The sequence below is a fragment of the Archocentrus centrarchus genome, unplaced genomic scaffold, assembly GCF_007364275.1.
Source record: "Archocentrus centrarchus isolate MPI-CPG fArcCen1 unplaced genomic scaffold, fArcCen1 scaffold_26_ctg1, whole genome shotgun sequence".
Classification (NCBI taxonomy): domain Eukaryota; kingdom Metazoa; phylum Chordata; class Actinopteri; order Cichliformes; family Cichlidae; genus Archocentrus; species Archocentrus centrarchus.
Window position 1 is genome coordinate 7218926 of NW_022060256.1, and position 19179 is coordinate 7238104.

Consider the following 19179-nt stretch of genomic DNA (forward strand, 5'->3'; position numbering starts at 1 on the left):
CTGAAACAAACATCCTCTGAGACTGAATTGTGGACTCCATATTGTATCACAGTGAAGGTTGGATTCACCAAGGTCACTGTTAAAGGGTGTGGCTGATAACTGTTCCTGACTGACTGGTTAGGAAGACAGTGGTTGGAGACTGCTCTGTGACCAGTGTGCAATCAGCTTATGATCTGAGTGTCTTTGAAATGGTCGCTTCAAAGATGGAGACCCAGTCTGTGACCACTCACAGTCAGCTGCCGTCTTCAAACCGACTTTGGTGCATCGAGATGGCGATACAATGGAGTCAGTCTGCTATTTGTTTTTGATTGAATAAGGTGAAGCTGGCACTGACATGCAAGCTCTTTGCAATAATACGGTGATTAACTCTGCGTCGGAGGTATGGCACTGTATCAGAATCTCAGTCGCAGACTGGACCATATTTACAGTTTATACATTTATAAACTAGAGTCTGCATGTTCTCCCTGTGTCTGCATGGGTTCTCTCTGGGTTCCTCCCACAGTCCAAAGACATGTAGTCAGTGGACTTAGGTTAGCTGATGGTTCATAGGTGTGAATTTGAGTGTGAATGGTTGTCACCAGTCTCTTAGCCCTGCAACAGACTGGTGACCTGTCCAGGTGTATCCCGCCTCTCACCCTATAGCAGCTGAGATAGGCTCCGCCCTGAATGGAATAAGTGGAAAAAAATGGATGGATGGACACTTATAAACAAAGAGAGACACAGCGAGTTCATTTCAGTAATGAGCAGCATAAAATTAGCAGCTAAAAATGAGGAACTAAAAAATAATCCAGCCTAAACTCAGGTTTCACACTGAGGCTGAAGAAGAGTCATTGTGTTCATGATGTAAAGCTGCTTTATTACAAACTATTCCTCCGTAAACTCCGAAAACTAAACGGTATTTACTGTCAGATCCTGAGCCTGCCACAAACCTCAGCAACTCAGTTTGTGTAATTCACCACTGCATCCTGAGGTGCAGAAATAAGTGGTGGGGCAGGTGAGTTGCTCACCAGCACAGACTGACTCTGACTGCAACATGTGGGCAGTCTCTCTGTGCTTATAAATGAGACTGCAGTTATTTGTAAATCATTGCCATTCTGTCAGAAACTGCAGTCAGTCTGAGTCCTTCCATCAGGTGACCTGTGCAAAAGTGGTCACCCAGAGGCTGCTGGTGCTGCACGCTCAGCCTCTCAGTAGGTCACCTCAACTATTTGCAGTCATCCCAGACAGCAGTGGAATCAATGACATTTTCATTTTCTCTGCATATATGTTACTTGTTGAGCTGTTTAAAGTATTTAGTTCATCAGCTGAGCTCTGAAAAGTGTCTGGCAACAGAAATGCTGCTTAGTTAAAATGATAAAAGCATAAAGCAGGTCTGTGGGATTCACTGAGTGTGAATACAGGCTATATGAGGCTATATGATTATATGAAAACACTGAAACAAGTTAAGGAACACTGATCAGACTTTAGGAAAGCTACAAAAACAGAGATAGATCAGTGTGTGTGTGTGTGTGTGTGTGTGTGTGTGTGCACGCATGCTTGCAAACAGCAGCTGTACGTATTCTCAGGCTGCTGCTGATAAAAACTCTGCAGCTCATCGATTATTAACCTCAGAGCTGAAACCATGTGAAAAACATCAAACTTCTGACATCCTCCCCATACAGCTGATATGAAAGTGGAAATTATCCACAGAGACCAAAGCAGTTTCTGTATCAGGCTGTAAACATGTTTATTTCTGCTGGAAAGTTTTAACATGGGACTCTATGGGGACTGACTCACTGTGGCAACTGTGCTAGACTGCAGACAAAACTGCAGCTGTTGGTGCAACTTTGTTTTTCAGCCTCAGCGGTTCGGGGTTGGTTATCAGAAGGTTTCAGATTTTTAAAACTGCTTGTCCATCACATCAGTGGCAAAGCTGCCAAACAGGAAGTGAGTACCAAACTTGCTGTATGGTCTTTCAGCAACTCTCTCAGTGACACCGCTGTGTGGCAGGCAGGATTAGGACCTAGTGATGGGTCGGTCGCGAACGATCCGACTCCAAGAGCCGACTCTTTGAAGTGAATGATGGGAGCTGTCTCCTGATAGTGAGCCGTTTCTTTTCCTTGGTTATTTTTTTTTTTTTTGTGGAACCCTTACGTGATTGGCTAAGATGTGTGGCAGAATCTGCATGTCTACACGGAGCAACAGGGCAGGGGGAGGGCAGAGACGCACCACACAGTGAGTCCACACAGATCAAACACAGAGGGAGCGGCTCCTGCAAAGTTTGCTCAGAGACCGGAAAGAGCAAGAGGAAGTTGAGCTTCACATAGAGACTACATGCAGGAATGGTGAGGAAAAGTAATTAATTTTACAAATTTTTTAAACTACAATCTGAGGAGCCATTTGGGTGCCAAAAGAGCTGGCTCTTCTTTGGGAGCTGAGCCAAAAGAGCCGGCTCTCTGAAAAGAGCCGAATTTCTCATCACTATTAGGACCCCACTGCAGGACTGAACAAACAAGAACTGATTTTTCACAGCTTTATTGCTGGAGTCAAAACCAAAACAATATCAAACTAAATAAGCAAACTACACAGAAACAAGAAGATAAAATAAAGAAAAACTGCACTGGAAACACACAACAAGAGGGAGAACATGACAAAGCCCAAAGGGAAACTGAGACACTAAATGCACTTCAGGATAACGAGAGGTTGGAAAACTGAGAACAACCAACATAATTATTAAAGGGGACGTTAACCCAGACATAAAAACACAGAGCAGAAGTATTACCAAAACAAAACAGCAAGGGAGCAACAACCAAACAGGGAGGCAAACTCAGCACAAAACACAAAGGATAACAAACCCAAAAGCTCTGGATCAAATCCACAGACCATGACAGTGCCCCCCCTCTAACGGCCGGCTCCCGACGGCCTTAAAGCCCCACTAGCATCGGGCAGGTATAGGGGGACAACCAGGAACGAGGCACGAGACCAAATACAAAAAGAAAAACAGTTCTAGGAACCGAGCTGGTCATGGGTCTCAATAACACAGTCAACCACAGTCCACGAGGCCGCCCAGCTGGCCAACAACTGAGATGAACTGGGTCATGAAGCCGCCAGTGTGGCCAGCAGTAATAACAAAGCAGTTCAAGTGGTTGGCCACGGGGCCAGTGGCGGTGCTGAAGTGAAACAGGAGGCCGGCCATGATCTGAGAGAGGCGAGACAAGACAGGGGGCTGGAGAAGGAAGTAATGGAACACCTCTGGCTTGGGACGCTCAGACAAAGTGGACCCCTCTTGGATTGGATGAGGCTTGGACTGAGCCGGACACTCAGGACCCTCAGACGCAGGTTCAGATCAGATGGGACTCGCCGGACCCTCCGGCTCTGGCTCGGGACACCTGGAATGAGCGGGACCCTCCGGACACTCAGGCTCTGCACTGTTTTTCTTTTTGCATTTGGTCTCACAAATATTACAATAAACAACATTCAAATGAACACAGAACAATGGAAGAAACACTTCAATTCAATTCAATTTACAACAAACAGTCGCCTCAAGGTGCTTTATATTGTAAGGTAAAGACCCTACAATAATTACAGAGAAAACCAACAATCAAAATGACCCCCTATGAGGAAACACTTGGCAACAGTGGGAAGGAAAAACTCCCTTTTAACAGGAAGAAACGAGCAGAACCAGGCTCAGGGAGGGGCAGTCATCTGCTGCGATTGGTTGGCGGTGAGGGGAGAGAGACAGAGATTAATAATAACTAATGATTAAATGCAGAGTAGGGTATAAACAGAGTGAAAAGAGGTAAACAAAAAAGAATTACCCCCAGCAGCCTAGGTCAATATTTGAATGGAGGAAGCATTGTGGATGGGATAATTAAAAAAATCCAGTGCTAATTTAAGTTTCTTTATAGGGAAGCAAATCATGTGACCCAAAAAACAAAGAGAATGTTGACATTGTCTCTTATTCAAAGTCATTATGGCTATGCCAGTATTTCATGGTACTCTGGGATATAAAAAAAATCTTCAAAATAGACTACAGGTATCCCAGAATAAATTAATTAGGTATATCTTGAATGCACCAGCCAGAAGGCATATTGGTGCTACTGAATTAGTCATGCATGTTGCTCAGTTGAAGCTTACTCTTGTTTTTTAAATTTTTGAACAGCACTAATTTAGCTGATGGCTTTAATTTTATTAATAAGCATTATTCAATTAATACCAGATCTAGTGCATCATCCTTGCAGATACCCAGGGACAAGTCTTCTGGAAAATCTAGTTTTTTTTATACTGGCATTCTGGCATGGAGTAGTCTTCCTTCAGAGTTGCATTTATAAGTGATTTGACTGTTTTTAAGGAGGCTATAAAAAGGTACTTTTTGAATAAGTTGTGTCAAGAGCAAGATATTTTTATTTTTTATTTTTATTTTTTGTAACTGTGTAAGTTTTATGGGTTTCTTCATTGTTGTTGTCAGTTGTATTCTGGGACCACAATGGAAATAAATGTTCACACATTTGTGCAATCCTGGTTTCTTATGCTGAGTTATGTTAGGTTTTCTTTTATCTGGCATGATGAACCAAAATACTCTTAAAAAAAAAAAAACTAAGGGAGGGTTCAGGGTCACCTGCCCTAACTATAAGCTTGATCATAAAGGAAAGTTTTAAACCTAATCTTAAAAATAGAGAGGGTGTCTGTCTCCTGAATCCAAACTGGGAGCTGGTTCCACAGAAGAGGGGCCTGAAAGTTGAAGGCTCTGCCTCCCATTCTACACATATACCCACCCTTCCACAGGGACCTGATAGAAAGAGGAAAAATAGCAGCAGGTGTTGGAGATAAGAGGTTTCAGGCAGAGTTTAAAAAGTAGCAGGAGCTGCAGTCGGCTGACACTCAGGTGCGCGTGCAGACAGGTGATGCTTCTGTTAGTGATTCTGCTCGGAGTCGGGCTCAACTCAGCCACAGCTGCAAAGGTGAATTTTTATTTAGTTTTTCTGCATTTATTAAAGTTTATATTCAATGTTTAGATTAAATCAAGTTGTATAAACATGAAGAAAAAAGAATGCCAACACTGCATGTCAACAATTACAGAGATGGAGACATGATTAATAATTCTCACACCAGTATTTGTGTGTGTGTGTGTGTGTGTGTGTGTAGCTGGGTGTGGTGGAGACGGAGGGTGGCCTGGTGGAGGGACAGAGTTACAGGATGAGTCTCTTCAGGACTGTTGATGTCTTTAAAGGCATCCCCTTCGCTGACGTCCCTGGAAAGTGGGAGAAACCAAAACCTCATCCTGGCTGGAGCGGTAAGTCACTCACATGGCTGCAGTCATGTCACAGGTGCAGCTCAGGTGGAGGTTTATGTTTCTGAAATAAATAAACTGTAATTCAGGTGATTTCTTTGTTTCCAGGAATTCTGAAGGCTACAAAGTATCGCGATCGCTGCCTGCAGGTGACGCTGCTGCAAACAAAAACCCAGGGCAGCGAGGACTGTCTCTACCTGAACATCTTTGTTCCACAGGGAAGTTCATGTAGGTAACACACACCTTTTAAATGGGAGTCCCCTCTAAGATCAGAAAATATGACCAATTAAACATTTTTTCTCTGCTCTCCAGCTGACAGCCGTCATAGAGACCATGGGCATTCAACTCCAGGCCTTGAGGGCCGGTGTCCTGCAGGTTTTAAATGTGTTCCTGATCCAATACACCTGAATCAAATGGCTGAATTACCTCCTCAGTATGCAGTCAAGTTCTCCAGAGTCCTGCTAATGACTTCTATATTTGATTCAGGTGTGCTGAAGCAGAGACACATCTAAAACCTGCAGGACACCGGACCTCGAGGCCTGGAATTGGATACCCCTGCCACAGACGTTTTAGGTTTTCCTCTTCGCTTCAGCACAGTCTGAGTTTGATCACAGCAGCAGCTAATGGACATTAGAGAAACTGCAATTCACTGAATAAAATGCTAAAGGGCAGATTTACTGAGTGTGAAGCTGCAACTCAAAAAAGTGCAGGCGATCTATAAACAATGAGCCAATTTTGGACCACAAATGCAGGAGATAAATTTCAGTAATGTGCAATCATTATCATTAAAGAAACACAAATTAATAAAGAAACTCAAACTAGCAGCAGCTTTTTAATGTAATTTAACAAATGTACAGGGTAAGTGTAGATTTTATGAATTTCTCTCTGGATGAAGACCAAAGTGTGGCAGCTGGAGGAGAACTGATTTGTTCTGAAATAAGACCCAAACCTTCCAAGTCTTAAAGAACTTAAAACACCTCATCTGTTGAACATGTGAAAGAACAGGGAATATTATTAACCATCTGACAGCATCCTGTGACAGTCAAAGAAAAGACTCAAACACACAACAATCTGTGGGCAACACAGATCAGTAGGTTTAACCCTGTGAAGTCTGAAGGCCATTCAACTCAGCTCTGACCCCTTCCCTAAACCCAAATCTGATTCCCTACCCCAAACCACTGACTCAGAACTGACTGGTTTTCACCCACTTTGCATTCACGTCAGCTTTGTGCTAACATTTAGCCAGCCTACTTAAGGAAAGCTCTTCTTCCTGTCTGCCTTATTAGGAACAAATATAGTGTTAGATTGTCAAGGGCTTTTTAGGCTTTTGTTCTGGTACCCTTAGGAGAGCTGACCCTAACTCTCAGATATCCCTGTTTGCCTCCAGTGTCCACCAACCTGCCCGTGATGGTGTATCTGTTCGGCGGAGCCTTCCTGCTGGGGGCATCCAATGATCTGGCGATCCTCGGAGACTCTCTTTATGACGGGAAAGAGATGGCCGACAGGGGCAAGGTCATTATTGTGACAGTTAACTACAGAGTTGGTACCCTGGGTTTCCTCAGCACCGGAGACTCCCGACTGCCAGGTCTGACCAGAACAACAATGACACACTGACTTTGTGTACACAATAATACTGTCTCACAGAGCGTATTTACAGTGTTCAAATGTAAATGGTAAAAATAGTGGGTAAGTAAACCAGAGTTTAGTAGGACCTCTCAGTTGGTAGTCTTAAGCACTTGACTTGAAGGCAACTGGACTTCATGTAGTTGTTTCACCTCCCATCTGAGGTTTCTTAAATAGCTGATGGTGAGACCCAAATATTTACCTCCAGTGTGGCTGTCACCTGTGAAGCGTTCTTGAAAGTCTCATGTGATGGCAGGATGGGTTAATAACTCTCAGGACCACCGCCAAGAAGACAACCCCAGGTTAAATGCCTGGGACTATTAGAACTGAAGAAGTCTCTCAGATGAGATGCGAAACATCTTCATGAACTTGATAAGAAGTTCAGCTGCCTTCAACTCAAGTACTTAAGTGCAGTTTAGCAGGGCAGATTCTCACCGATTTTCTTACTCATTGAGGATGTATGTTATATTCTAATGTGTATACTGCATAGGAATATAATGATGGGAGTGTGTATACCAGCACATCATCTGCATACAGGTGAAAATGTATATTTATTTATGGCTTAGTCTGCTTTTTGGCCAAAGCTGGGGAAGTTCACACTTTACAGGCGCTGGTCGCGGGTCACTTTGAGGCTGACAGCTGGCCACTTGCAGATGTTCTAAGCTCCGGTTGCCTAAGCATCCCTCTAATGTAGTCACTATAAGGTCAGATGTCAGTCAGTGGTCTCACTGGCAGCCGCTTCGGTCGCTCCCTAGAAGTTGAGAATAGTTTATCTTAAGTCCCACCCACTTCCTGTCACCCGTTCCCATCGTAGATTGTCTTTCGCTGTCTGTGGTCACCATGTCATTTTCAGTGTGGACGCAGCTTACACTTAAATGCATTTGTTGTACATTTTTATGTAATTTCTTACACTTCTGTTCACTGCCATGCAGTAGAAAGTCACACTTTCTAAAAATATAAAATAAAACTTCTAAGAATATACAGAAAATAAACTAGAATATATATATATTTATATAAATATAAAAAATCCCAGCTCGCCTCTACGGGTGGTCTATTTTTGCCCTCCAAGCTCGGGTCCTCTACCAGAGGCCTAGGAGCTTGAGGGTCCCGCGCAGCTGTTCCCAGTATTGTGCTCTTCTGGACAGAGATCTCAGATGTTGTTCCAGGAATCTGCTGGAGCCACTCTCCCAGTTTGGGGGTCACTGCCCCGAGTGTTCCGATTACCACGGGGACCACTGTTACCTTCATCTTCCACATCCTTTCCAGCTCCTCTCTGAGGCCTTGGTATTTGTCAAGCTTCTCGTGTTCCTTCTTCATGATGTTCCCGTCACTTGGTATTGCAACGTCTATCATCACCACGACCTTCTTCCTTTGTTTGTCCACCACTACGATGTGTGGTGACTGAAAACCAGTTTTCAGCCACCCTTGGGGACATGTCCCATTTTGACTTCCAGGTCACACTTGGCACAGATGTTCCTGTATACTATGCTGGCCACTTGGTTATGGCATTCCATGTATGCCCTGCCTGCTAGCATCTTGCACCCTGCTGTTATGTGCTGGATTGTCTCAGGGGCATCTCTGCACAGCCTGCACCTGGGGTCTTGCCTGGTGTGGTACACCCCAGCCTCTATCGATCTTGTGCTTAGAGCTTGCTCTTGTGCTGCCATGATTAGTGCCTCTGTGCTGTCTGTCAGTCCAGCCTTGTCCAGCCATTGGTAGGATTTCTCTATGTCAGCCAATTCTTCTATCTGCCGGTGGTACATGCCATGCAGAGGCCTGTCCTTCCATGATGGTTCCTGTTCTTCCTCCTCTTCTTTCTCAGGTTTCTTCTGCCTGAGGTACTCACTAAGCACATGATCATTTGTGGCCATCTTCCTGATGTATTCATTGATCTTTGTTGTTTCATCTAGGACAGTGGTTCTGACACTCACTAGTCCTCGGCCACCTTCCTTCCGCTTAGCGTGCAGTCTCAGGGTGCTGGATTTGGGGTGAAACCCTCCATGCATGGTAAGGAGCTTTCTTTTCTTGACATCAGTGGCTTCCATCTCCTCCTTTGGCCAGCTTATTATCCCAGCAGGGTATCTGATAACTGGCAGGGCATAGGTGTTGATAGGCCGGATCTTGTTCTTCCCATTCAGCTGACTCTTCAGGACTTGCCTTACTCTCTGCAGGTACTTGAGGTTGCAGCTTTCCTAGCGGCCTCTTCATGGTTCCCATTTGCCTGCGGGATTCCAAGGTACTTGTAGCTGTCCTCAATGTCTGCAATGTTGCCTTCTGGTAGTGCAATCCCCTCAGTTCTGACTACTTTTCCTCTCTTAGTTACCATCCGACTACACTTCTCCAGTCCGAATGACATTCTGATGTCATTGCTGTATATCGTGGTGGTGTGGATTAGTGAATCGATATCTCGTTCAGTCTTAGCATACAGCTTGATGTCATCCATGTACAGGAGGTGGGTGATGTTTGCTCCATTCCATAGTCGGTATCCATAGCCAGTCTTGTTGATGATCTGGCTGAGGGGATTCAGGCCTATGCAGAACAGCAGTGGGGACAGGGCATCTCCTTGGTAAATCCCACACTTGATGTTGACTTGAAGATCTCCCAGACTGGGGCTTCTGCCAGGCGTTCCCAGCACACCCTCACAATACGTTTAGGTGCACCAGGTCTGTCCAGCATCTTCCCCCGCCACCTGATCCAACTCACCACCAGGTGGTGATCAGTTGACAGCTCAGCTCCTCTCTTCACCCGAGTGTCCAGAACATACGGCTGCAGATCTGATGATACGATTACAAAATCGATCATTGACCTGCGACATAGGGTGTCCTGGTGCCATGTGCACTTATGGACATCCTTATGTTCGAACATGGTGTTAGTTATGGACAAACTGTGATTTGCACAGAAGTCCAATAACAAAACACCATTCAGGTTCAGGTCGGGCAGGCCGTTCCTCCCAATCACGCCCCTCCAGGTCTCACTGTCATTGCCCACATGAGCGTTGAAGTCTCCCAGCAAGACTATGGAGTCACCAGATGGAGCACTCTCCAGCACCCCACCCAGCGACTCCAAAAAGGGTGGGTACTCTGAACTGTCATTCGGCACATAAGCGCAAACAACAGTCAGGACCCGTTCCCTGGCCCGAAGGCACAGGGAAACAACCCTCTCATCCACTGGTGAAAACTCTGACGTGCAGGCAGCAAGCCGGGGGGATACAAGAATACCCACCCCTGCTTGCCGCCTCTCACCGAGGGCAACTCCAGACTGGAACAGAGTCCAGCCCCTCTCCAGGAGACTGGTTCCAGAGCCCATGCCATACGTTGAGGTGAGCCCAACTATATCTAGCTGGTATCTCTCAACCTCACACACTAGCTGAGGCTCCTTCCCCACCAGAGAGGTGACATTCCATGTCCCAATAGCCAGTCTCGATAGCCGGAGATCGGTCCGCCAGGGCATCCGCCCTTGGCCACCGCCTGACACACACTGCACCCAAACCCTACGACGCCTCCTGCGGGTGGTGGGCCTACAGGAGTGCGGGCCCATGTAACCTCTTTGGGCTGCGCCTGGCTGGGCACCACGGGCTAATGCCCGGCCACCAGACGCTCTCCCTCGAGCTCCCTCAGCAGACCCAGTCCAGCAGCTGCTCTTCTCAGTTCCCAGATGTTTACGGACTGTTGTTAAAGTAGAGGGGATGCTGCACAGCGGGAAACACGGACTTGTAGCAGCCTTTAGAGATGTATTGCTGCCATCAAATGCAAAATGAGCTCATATTTTTATTAAAATGGTTCATTTCTCCAGTTCATATGTTTTTAATTTTCTATTGTGAATAAAATAAAAAGTGAAGTCCAAGCTGGGTCAGAACTGTTTTGGAACAAAAAAGCATACACAAGGTTTCATGTTATGCGGGCTGCACTGTAACACTGAGGTATAGCTTTTGGTGCTAAAACAGTAACCAGGTGACTTCCTTTCTCTCTCAGGTAACTATGGTCTTTGGGACCAGCACGCTGCCATCTCCTGGGTACGCAGGAACATCGCAGCATTCGGAGGAAACCCCGACAACATGACCATCTTTGGCCAATCGGCAGGAGCCGCCAGCGTCAGCTTCCAGGTCAGAGGTTAAAACATAGCTGCCAATAGGAAGCTCAGGAAGGTTATAAACCAAATAAAGTTCAGAGGTCTTTGTTACCTGTCAAAACCAGGAAACAAAGACTGTAAGGCTGAAGGCTGGGATATACAGAATGGTATTAACTAGGGTATATTTTCAATAACATTTTATACATTTTAGTTCAAAAATCATAGTGTGGAAGCCCATTTCTGACAAAAAGTAAAAAAAAAAAAAGATATGAGATGTATAAACTTTATATTCAAGCTACACAGCAGTCAGTGCATGTTTGAATGAGTCAAACTGTGTTACAACTACACTGCAACAACAGAAGCACTGAACAATAAAAACACTACAAAATACATACAACAATAAAAAAATAAATATATAAACGTTCATTCAAAAATGATCCTTAACCTGAGACTGAAGCATTTTAGAAGCTCAAAATCATGAGACAAAAATACCAATGAAGCGCACAGCAGCCATATTATTGGTCAGATAATTGCAGTAAAAATGCTCCAAAAGGCTCAAAGACACAACAAACACAGTCCAGAGGTCCAGTTCAGAGATGTCAGTTAGCTGAGCTGAAGCCTAGCACACAGCTAGCAGCTACAGTCACCTGTGTCACCATCCAGCTGTCAGTCAGAGAGGCCACGCCCCTAATAATGCAAACTTTAACAGGTGGGTTAGAAATATCCTCCCTGTACAGCTGTTATGAAGAGGAAATTATCTACAGCAACCAAAACAGTTTCTGTATCAGGCTGTAAACATGTTTATTTCTGCTGGAAAGTTTTAATATGGAGGCTATGGGGACTGACTCACTGTGGCGCCTCTGCTGGACTTCAGAGGAACTGCACCTTTTGAGCTTTGTGTTTTAGCCCAGAATGCTGTGGTTTCAAAAGAAAAATGTGGGCCATTTTTGGCAAAGTTTGATATATTTAGACCCTGTTTAGTATTTAAAATGTGGGTCATGGTGTCCCATTGAGAAGAAAACCTTAACTGCCAAATTATTAGCAGATGTGGGCCACATCTGGACGCTATTTGCAAATAAACTTTTACTGACATTTTGTCATAATGTCTACTTAGTCGTAATTTTAACTTTGTCAGTTTTACTGTGTTCATCATTTGTTTGTGCTGAAGGTGAGTTTCAATTTGCATGATTGGGAGGTTTTGGTCTTGGTTGGCAGGTACAGTCAGGTAACGACACACCTGAATAATCCTGCTCATGCTCCGTTTTGTCCTGTCTGTCTCAGATGCTGTCTCCCTACAGTAAAGGGTTATTCCGCAGAGCGATCACACAGTGCGGGGTGGCGCTCAGTCCCTGGGCTCTGCAGAGGAACCCCATGGCTCTCACCAAGAAGGTCCACCAATCCTTTGCAGCCTCATTTTATAAATACAGCTGAAAGTGATATTTCATATACTCTACATACAGATGTCTGTATCCCGAAAACAAAATCACCTTTTCTAAGTAATTCATGCAGTGATTTTATTTTTATTTCTCTTTGTCTTTTTCTTTAGTTTCAGTCCATTTGCAGAGCAGGTTTGCATGTTTTAGTTTAGTTTGAATCTTTCTAATCATTATATATATATATATATATATATATATATATATATATATATATATATATATATATATATATATATATATATATATATATATATGTATATGTGTGTGTGTGTGTGTGTGTGCAGAGCAGAGGCAAGATTTCAGAAACTCAGCGCAGAACAAAAACACAGAAGCTTTTGAAATCAGCAGTCAGAGTCCCGAAGACACCCAGAGTCTCAGGAAAGCCTCATCAGGCTGGCTGTGAGAACACATTTGACCAAACAGACTAAATGAGTTTCATTTTAATTTAGTTAGTTCTCATCTTTTTCCAAAAGTCAAGTTTAAATTCTTATTTTAGTGAAGTAAAATGTTTTTTTCACATCGAGTTGTAGTTTTGAACCTTGCTAATTGCAGGAACTCTTATTAAGCATTAAAGATGAATCTGTTTCATGGTCCTAGTTTTACGTGTTCCCCCTGAAGGTGCGTTTGTCTTCTCTTCCAGCATTTCTGTTTCCCATACTGGTCAAAAAGGATCCAATTTTAAAGAAGGGACATGGTTCCGTTCCTCGTCTTTAAATTTCTTGAACTCAGAACTCAAACTGGATAATCAGTCTGTGTAGCGCAGACCGCGGTCCGAGGACCAGCAGGAACCCTGAATTCCACGGTAAAAATATTCGGTCTGAGGCTGCTTCTGTTTCTGCAGATCGCTCGGAAGGTCGGCTGCTGGCGAAGCAACGAGGACGAGATGATAATGTGTCTGAAGATGAGCGACCCGGCTGGTCTGACCATGGCGGGAAAAATTGATGTGCTGCTAATTTTGGGCAAAGGTCAGAAAAAGCATCATGTGCTGAGTTTGTGCTTGTGCAGTTTCATCAGGAGGCGCTGCATGGAAGACTGAACTCAGGGAATGGTGAATGCAGAGATTTGTGATTTTATGAAGTCAAAAAACTCTTTCTGGTTTCTCTGCAGGCACGGTCATGGATCTTCTCGAACTTGCTCCAGTGGTGGACGGTGATTTCATCCCGGACGATCCCAGTCGCCTGTTTCACAATGCGGCGCAGTTCGATTACATGGCCGGGGTCAACAGCATGGACGGACACATTTTCGCCGGAGTTGATGTTCCTTCCATCAATAGTGAAAAGCACGTCACAACTGTGTGAGTTCTGGCGCACCACAGACTTTTATTTTGAAATAAAACGCTGACCTGCAGTATGACTGCTACACAAGCCTTTCATTTCAACAATCAAACACCCCCGGTTTGGCTGAAGGATGGCTCGCTGGTTTTATTATTTAGTGTTTAGTAGTTTATGTTTGATTTTCATCATGAACATGACTGTTGGTCCTCATGATTTTAATCACTTTACAGTTTAAAAACTTTATTACCCAGAATGAAGCTGTGCTGGGTGGTGTCATAAATTTGGATTTCAATCCCATTTTATGCAAAATCTTCTACAAAGTTTTCTACACATATTTCAACATCGACTATACTGCCAAAAATATTCACTCACCATCCAAATCACTGAATTCAGGTGTTTCAGCCACTTCCATGTCCACAGGTATATAAACCAAGCATTCATGCAGACTGCTTCTACAAGCATCTGTGAAAGAATGGGTCGCTCTCAGGAGCTCAGTGAATTCCAGCGCGGTACCGTGATAGGATGATACCTGTGCAAGAGTCCAGTCCTGAAATTTACTCACTACTAAATATTCCACAGTCAGCCGTTAGTGGGATTATAACAAAGGGGAAGTGATTGGGAATGACCCCTTTTTTCTCTTTACAAATTTTTTTGTTCCAGCACCCAGCCTTCATTTTGGATGTGCGTGTCCTTGTTTCTTTTTTTTGAATGACAGCAACTCAGCCATGAAGTGGTAGGCCACGTAAAAATACAGAGTGGGGTCAGTGGATGCTGAGGGTCATAGTGCACAGAGGTCACCAACTTTCTGCAGGCAGTTGTTACAGACCTCCAACTTTCATGTGGCCTTCAGATCAGCTCAGTAACAGTGTGTAGAGAGCTTCATGGAATGGGTTTCCATGGCAGCTGCATCCAAGCGTTACATCACTAAGTGCAATGCAAAATGTTGGATGCAGTGGTGTAAAGCACACCGCCACTGGACTCTAGAGCAGTGGAGATGTGTTCTCTGGAGGGATGAATCACACTTCTCCATCTGCCAATCAGATGGAGGAGTCTGGGTTTGACGGTTACCAGGGGAACAGTACTTGTCTGACTGCACTGTGCCAAGTGTAAAATTTGGTGGTGGTGGTGGTGGTGGTGGTGGGGGGTATGGTGTGGGGGTGTTTTTCAGGAGTTGGGCTCGGCCCCTTAGTTCCAGTGAAAGGAACTCTTAATGCTTGACCATAACAAGACATTTGGGACAATTTGCTCCCAACTCTGTGGGAACAGTTTGGGGATGGCCCCTTCCTGTTCCAACATGACTGCACACCAGTGCACAAAGCAGCTCCATAAAGACATGGATGAGCCAGTTTGGTGTGGAAGAACTTGACTGGCCTGCACAGAGTCCTGACCTTAACCCGATAGAACACCTTTGGGATGAATTACAGTGGAGACTGAGTGTCAGGCCTTCTCTCCAACATCAGTGTCTGACCTCACAAATGTGCTTCTGGTCAAGAATTCCCATAAACACTCCTAAACCAGTGGAAAGCCTTCCCAGAAGAGCTGAAGCTGTTATAGCTGCAAAGGGTGGGTGACATCATATTAAACCCTGTGGATTTTTAATTTAGGCAAGTGGCTTCAATGCAATGAATATTCAAACTGATATATTAATAAGAATGTACCGTGAAATTTGTCATGCAAGGCTCATTTTGGATCTGCGGCACACAGATGATTCACCGGAGGGCAGGAGTCAGGTTGGATTATGCTAATGGAGTGTCAGAAAGTCATGCATGACACAAGGATTTATAGGGTTACAGAATCACACTTTCAGATGGAGGCTGAGTAACAGACAGTGCAGGATGAATAAAGGTCAGTTTGAACTGTGGTTCATGGTGCTCTGATTAAACCTAATAGTTAAAGAATGGAGCTGGAAAAAAGCAGAAATGATTCACTTTAAATCAGTAAGAGAAACATTTGCAGTATGTGCAGTATTGCACAAACACTTGTTTGTGCAATACTGTATAAACAAGTGCGTCAAGGTGAAGAGTCATTCCACTCACACGTGGTGAATCTCTTCACTGAGCACTTTATTAAACATCCTGTTTTTCTGCTGAGGCTGCAGCCAGCCGACTGTTAGCTTAGCACAAAGGCAGCTGCAGGTGTATAACAGGTCCCGTTTCCTCCTCAGAGAGCAGGTGAAGGGTCTATTGGCCGGTTTGACCAAAGAAAAGGGCAATGCTGCCATCGACTCAGCATTCAGCGTTTACTCGTCTAACTGGGGTTCGGCTCCGGAGCAGGCACTGGTAAAGAAGACTGTGGCCGACATTGAGACCGACTTCCTGTTCCTGGTCCCAACTCAGATCGCTCTCCAGCTGCACGCCAACAACTCCAGGTGAGCTCTGATTGGTCGGGTTTCAGTGAGCACAAACTGCAGCTCTGCTTTGAATCTGGGTGGAACGAATCGTCCGGAGTAACTTTACCAAAGTCAGTAAAAGATGATTTCAGCACTTCAAGGAAAACCTGAGCATCAGCCAGCTTCATCAACAGAAGGTCAAAGGTCATCCAACTGTCCTCACTGTATTGAAATGTCTTTACCTTAAAATCTTCATGTTTTCTTTTCTATCAGTGCTACCTTTCTGTATAAATGCAAGTTAAAACCATCAGTGGGGTACATTTTTAATTTTACAGCTGAAATTCAGAATTAGCAAAAAAATAAATAAAATAAATTGGGGTGGCCGTGGCTCGGTTGGTAGAGCAGGTCACTTACTAATCGGAAGGTTGGGGGTTCGATTCCCGGCTGCTCTGGGCTGCGTACCAAAGTATCCTTCGGCAAGATACTGAACCCCAAGTTGCTCTCCACGCAAGTGTTGGTGTGTGAATGTTAGATAATAAGCACTTAGCTTAGTTACATATGGAAGTGCTTGTATGAATGGGTGAATGCAAATATGTTGTATAAGTGCTTTGAGTGCTCAATTAGAGTAGAAAAGCGCTATATAAGAACTAGTCCATTTACCATATTAATTTACCTTTAAAAAGACATCAAACTTGAATCAGTTTCTAAAAAAATTATTTAAAAATGGTCAAATGTATTTGAAAACAAACAACAAAATTGTTTGGTGAACTGGGAAATTAATCTGGAACTCCAAGCTCACCCACATTTGTCATGAAACTTTTATGGTTTGTTTTAATTTTTTACATATGCCAATGTCCTAAAAGAAAGAAGAGACCATTCTAACTGTCCAGATTTGTACTCTTGTAACAACACTAATTTATTGAGTTGGCTACACTCTAATATTTCTGTCTCAGACTAATGCTGAAAAGCTAATTCATGCATTTATTACTTCTAGTCTGGACTATTGTCATTTGTTATTATCAGGCTGTCCTAAAAGCTCTCTGAAAAGCCTTCAGCTGATCCAAAATGCTGCAGCTAGAGTACCATAGAGGGGCTAGAGGGGCCCCAAATCAAATTTTGCTTAGGGCCCCTTCAAGGCTTGGGCCAGCTCTGAATCCAACCCACCTGTGCTGTTTGTCCCTCAGTGGAGCCAATACCTACTCCTACCTGTTCAACATGAAGACGCGGATCTTTGTCTTTCCCAAATGGGTGGAGGCGGAGCACGCCGAGGACCTGCAGTACCTGTTTGGTAAACCATTCTCCACCCCGCTTGTCTACTTCCCCCGACACAGAGACCTGTCTGGGTACATGATCGCGTACTGGACCAACTTCGCCAGGACTGGGTAAACACCCAGCATGCACTACACACGCACAGCTCAACACAGCAGTTCATCTGACGTCCACCAGAGGCACCAGCAGCCAGTCAGTCCCCCATACTAAAATACAATTATCTGCCCAATAATCCGGCTGCTGTGGGGTTAACTGTGGGTTCAAGGAGTTTATTTGTTACTGATTAGCAGGTATCAATCTGGGGCTGATAACGCCTCCCTCATAAAACTGTGGCCACATGTTTCATTCAGTTTGGTAATAATGTCTTTATTCGCTCATTGCTGAACTGATTTCAGACTGATGTAAACTGGTTTGAATTGGTCTGAATGGCATTAACTGGGATAACTGGGCATTGAGTCTCATTGTCCTTCTGTCCAGAGATCCCAACAGAGGCGAGAGTAGAGTCCCAGTTCCCTGGCCCACCTTCACTAAATACCGTCGACCCTACGTGACCATCAACCACAAGATGTCCAAGTCCTCCGTCAGGTATGCTGCACTCTACTACATTCTACTGTTGCTCTACTTCTCTGTTTTCTATTCTATTCTTTGTACTGTTCTGTTTGTCATGATGTGTCTCTGCTGGACTACAAAACTGCTTGGTATTTCTATTTTTTCTACCTGCCATCTGTTTCATTGTATTTTATTCTTCTGAGTGATGAATAAGTGCAGATGGTGGTGACGATGCAGAGACCAGTGATTGTGATTTTATGTGTGCAGCTACGACCTGAGATCTTACTACGTTGACTACTGGACCGAAACCTACAGCAAGCTGCCGTCAGTGAAGACACAGGAAGTGGAAATCTGACCCACTGAATTAAAAGCTGCTGAAAGATTTAGATGATGAATTATGAGCAGAAAGAAAAATAGGGATTAAAACTGAAAACAGATAGTAACACAGCTGTGTAGATTTTAATTGAAAATTTAAGTAGTACTAATCATAGGAAATGGAAACACTGCTTGATGGCAGTACTATGTGTACTGTATGTACTGTGCTGGTCTAATAAATTAAGTTTTAATCTGCTCTCTGAATGTTTTATTTCTCTATTGGAGATCAGAGCAGCAGCATCACCTGTGGGCCCAAATCAACAGCCAATCACTGATCAGATCAGTTTTTTATGTCACAGTGGAAACTGGTTACACTGGAACGCATTTACTGCAGTGACTTAGCAATACTTTAAGGTGTGAATTTCAAAGTAAATGCAAATAGTTTTTAATTTAATTCAATTTAAGCTGTGTGTTGGAACTACAGTTCCCATGATGCTTTAGTTGCTGAACCGTCTGTGAGCAGCTCGAGCTTTCAGTGAATCGAGGATGTCAGCGGATCGCATTGAGAGTGAAGGAAACCTGCAATCAGACAGATTCTCGAACAGCTTCTGAACGGTTTGTCTAGTTTTTAAGATACAGCACTCTGGAGATGTGGAAGTCATCCCGAAGTAAAGATTTTAAATGTGAGTTCAAATGATGACGGTGACCCTATTTGACTTGCAGAGGGATTTAATCTCCTCGCTGATCTTTGCATCACAGCTGCAGCTCCACCTGCTGACAAACTGAAACCGAAAACTTCCTGCTGCACCTGCACCGAGCGCTCCTCCTTTGGTTCAAACTGACAGAGTCGGGTCAGCTCTGCGGTCAAAAGTCAGCAAGTGCGCTTTATTTTCCTCTGCTGAATTTCCTCAGTTTAAAGGAGAAATATTGTTTGTTATTTTATTTTCTGACATACATAAATTGATAAAATTTAGATGTTCGTATTAAAAATGACCAAAGTTTCCAGTGAGCTCAGTGTGTGTGTGCAGAAATCCCCGTGAGCCCAAA

General features: G+C 44.1%; 1 protein-coding gene across 1 annotated transcript; it reads left to right on the plus strand.

Annotated features, from left to right (window-relative positions):
• Positions 1-4824: 4824 nt before the first annotated feature.
• Positions 4825-18351, plus strand: LOC115776017 (bile salt-activated lipase-like). Its single transcript, XM_030723602.1, has 12 exons — positions 4825-4940; positions 5125-5272; positions 5378-5497; positions 6657-6854; positions 10864-10994; positions 12242-12349; positions 13238-13361; positions 13504-13690; positions 15835-16038; positions 17184-17381; positions 17746-17853; positions 18085-18351. Exons 1-12 carry the CDS (start codon positions 4884-4886, stop codon positions 18170-18172), a joined length of 1671 nt encoding a protein of 556 aa, XP_030579462.1. The 5' UTR covers positions 4825-4883; the 3' UTR covers positions 18173-18351.
• Positions 18352-19179: the final 828 nt, after the last annotated feature.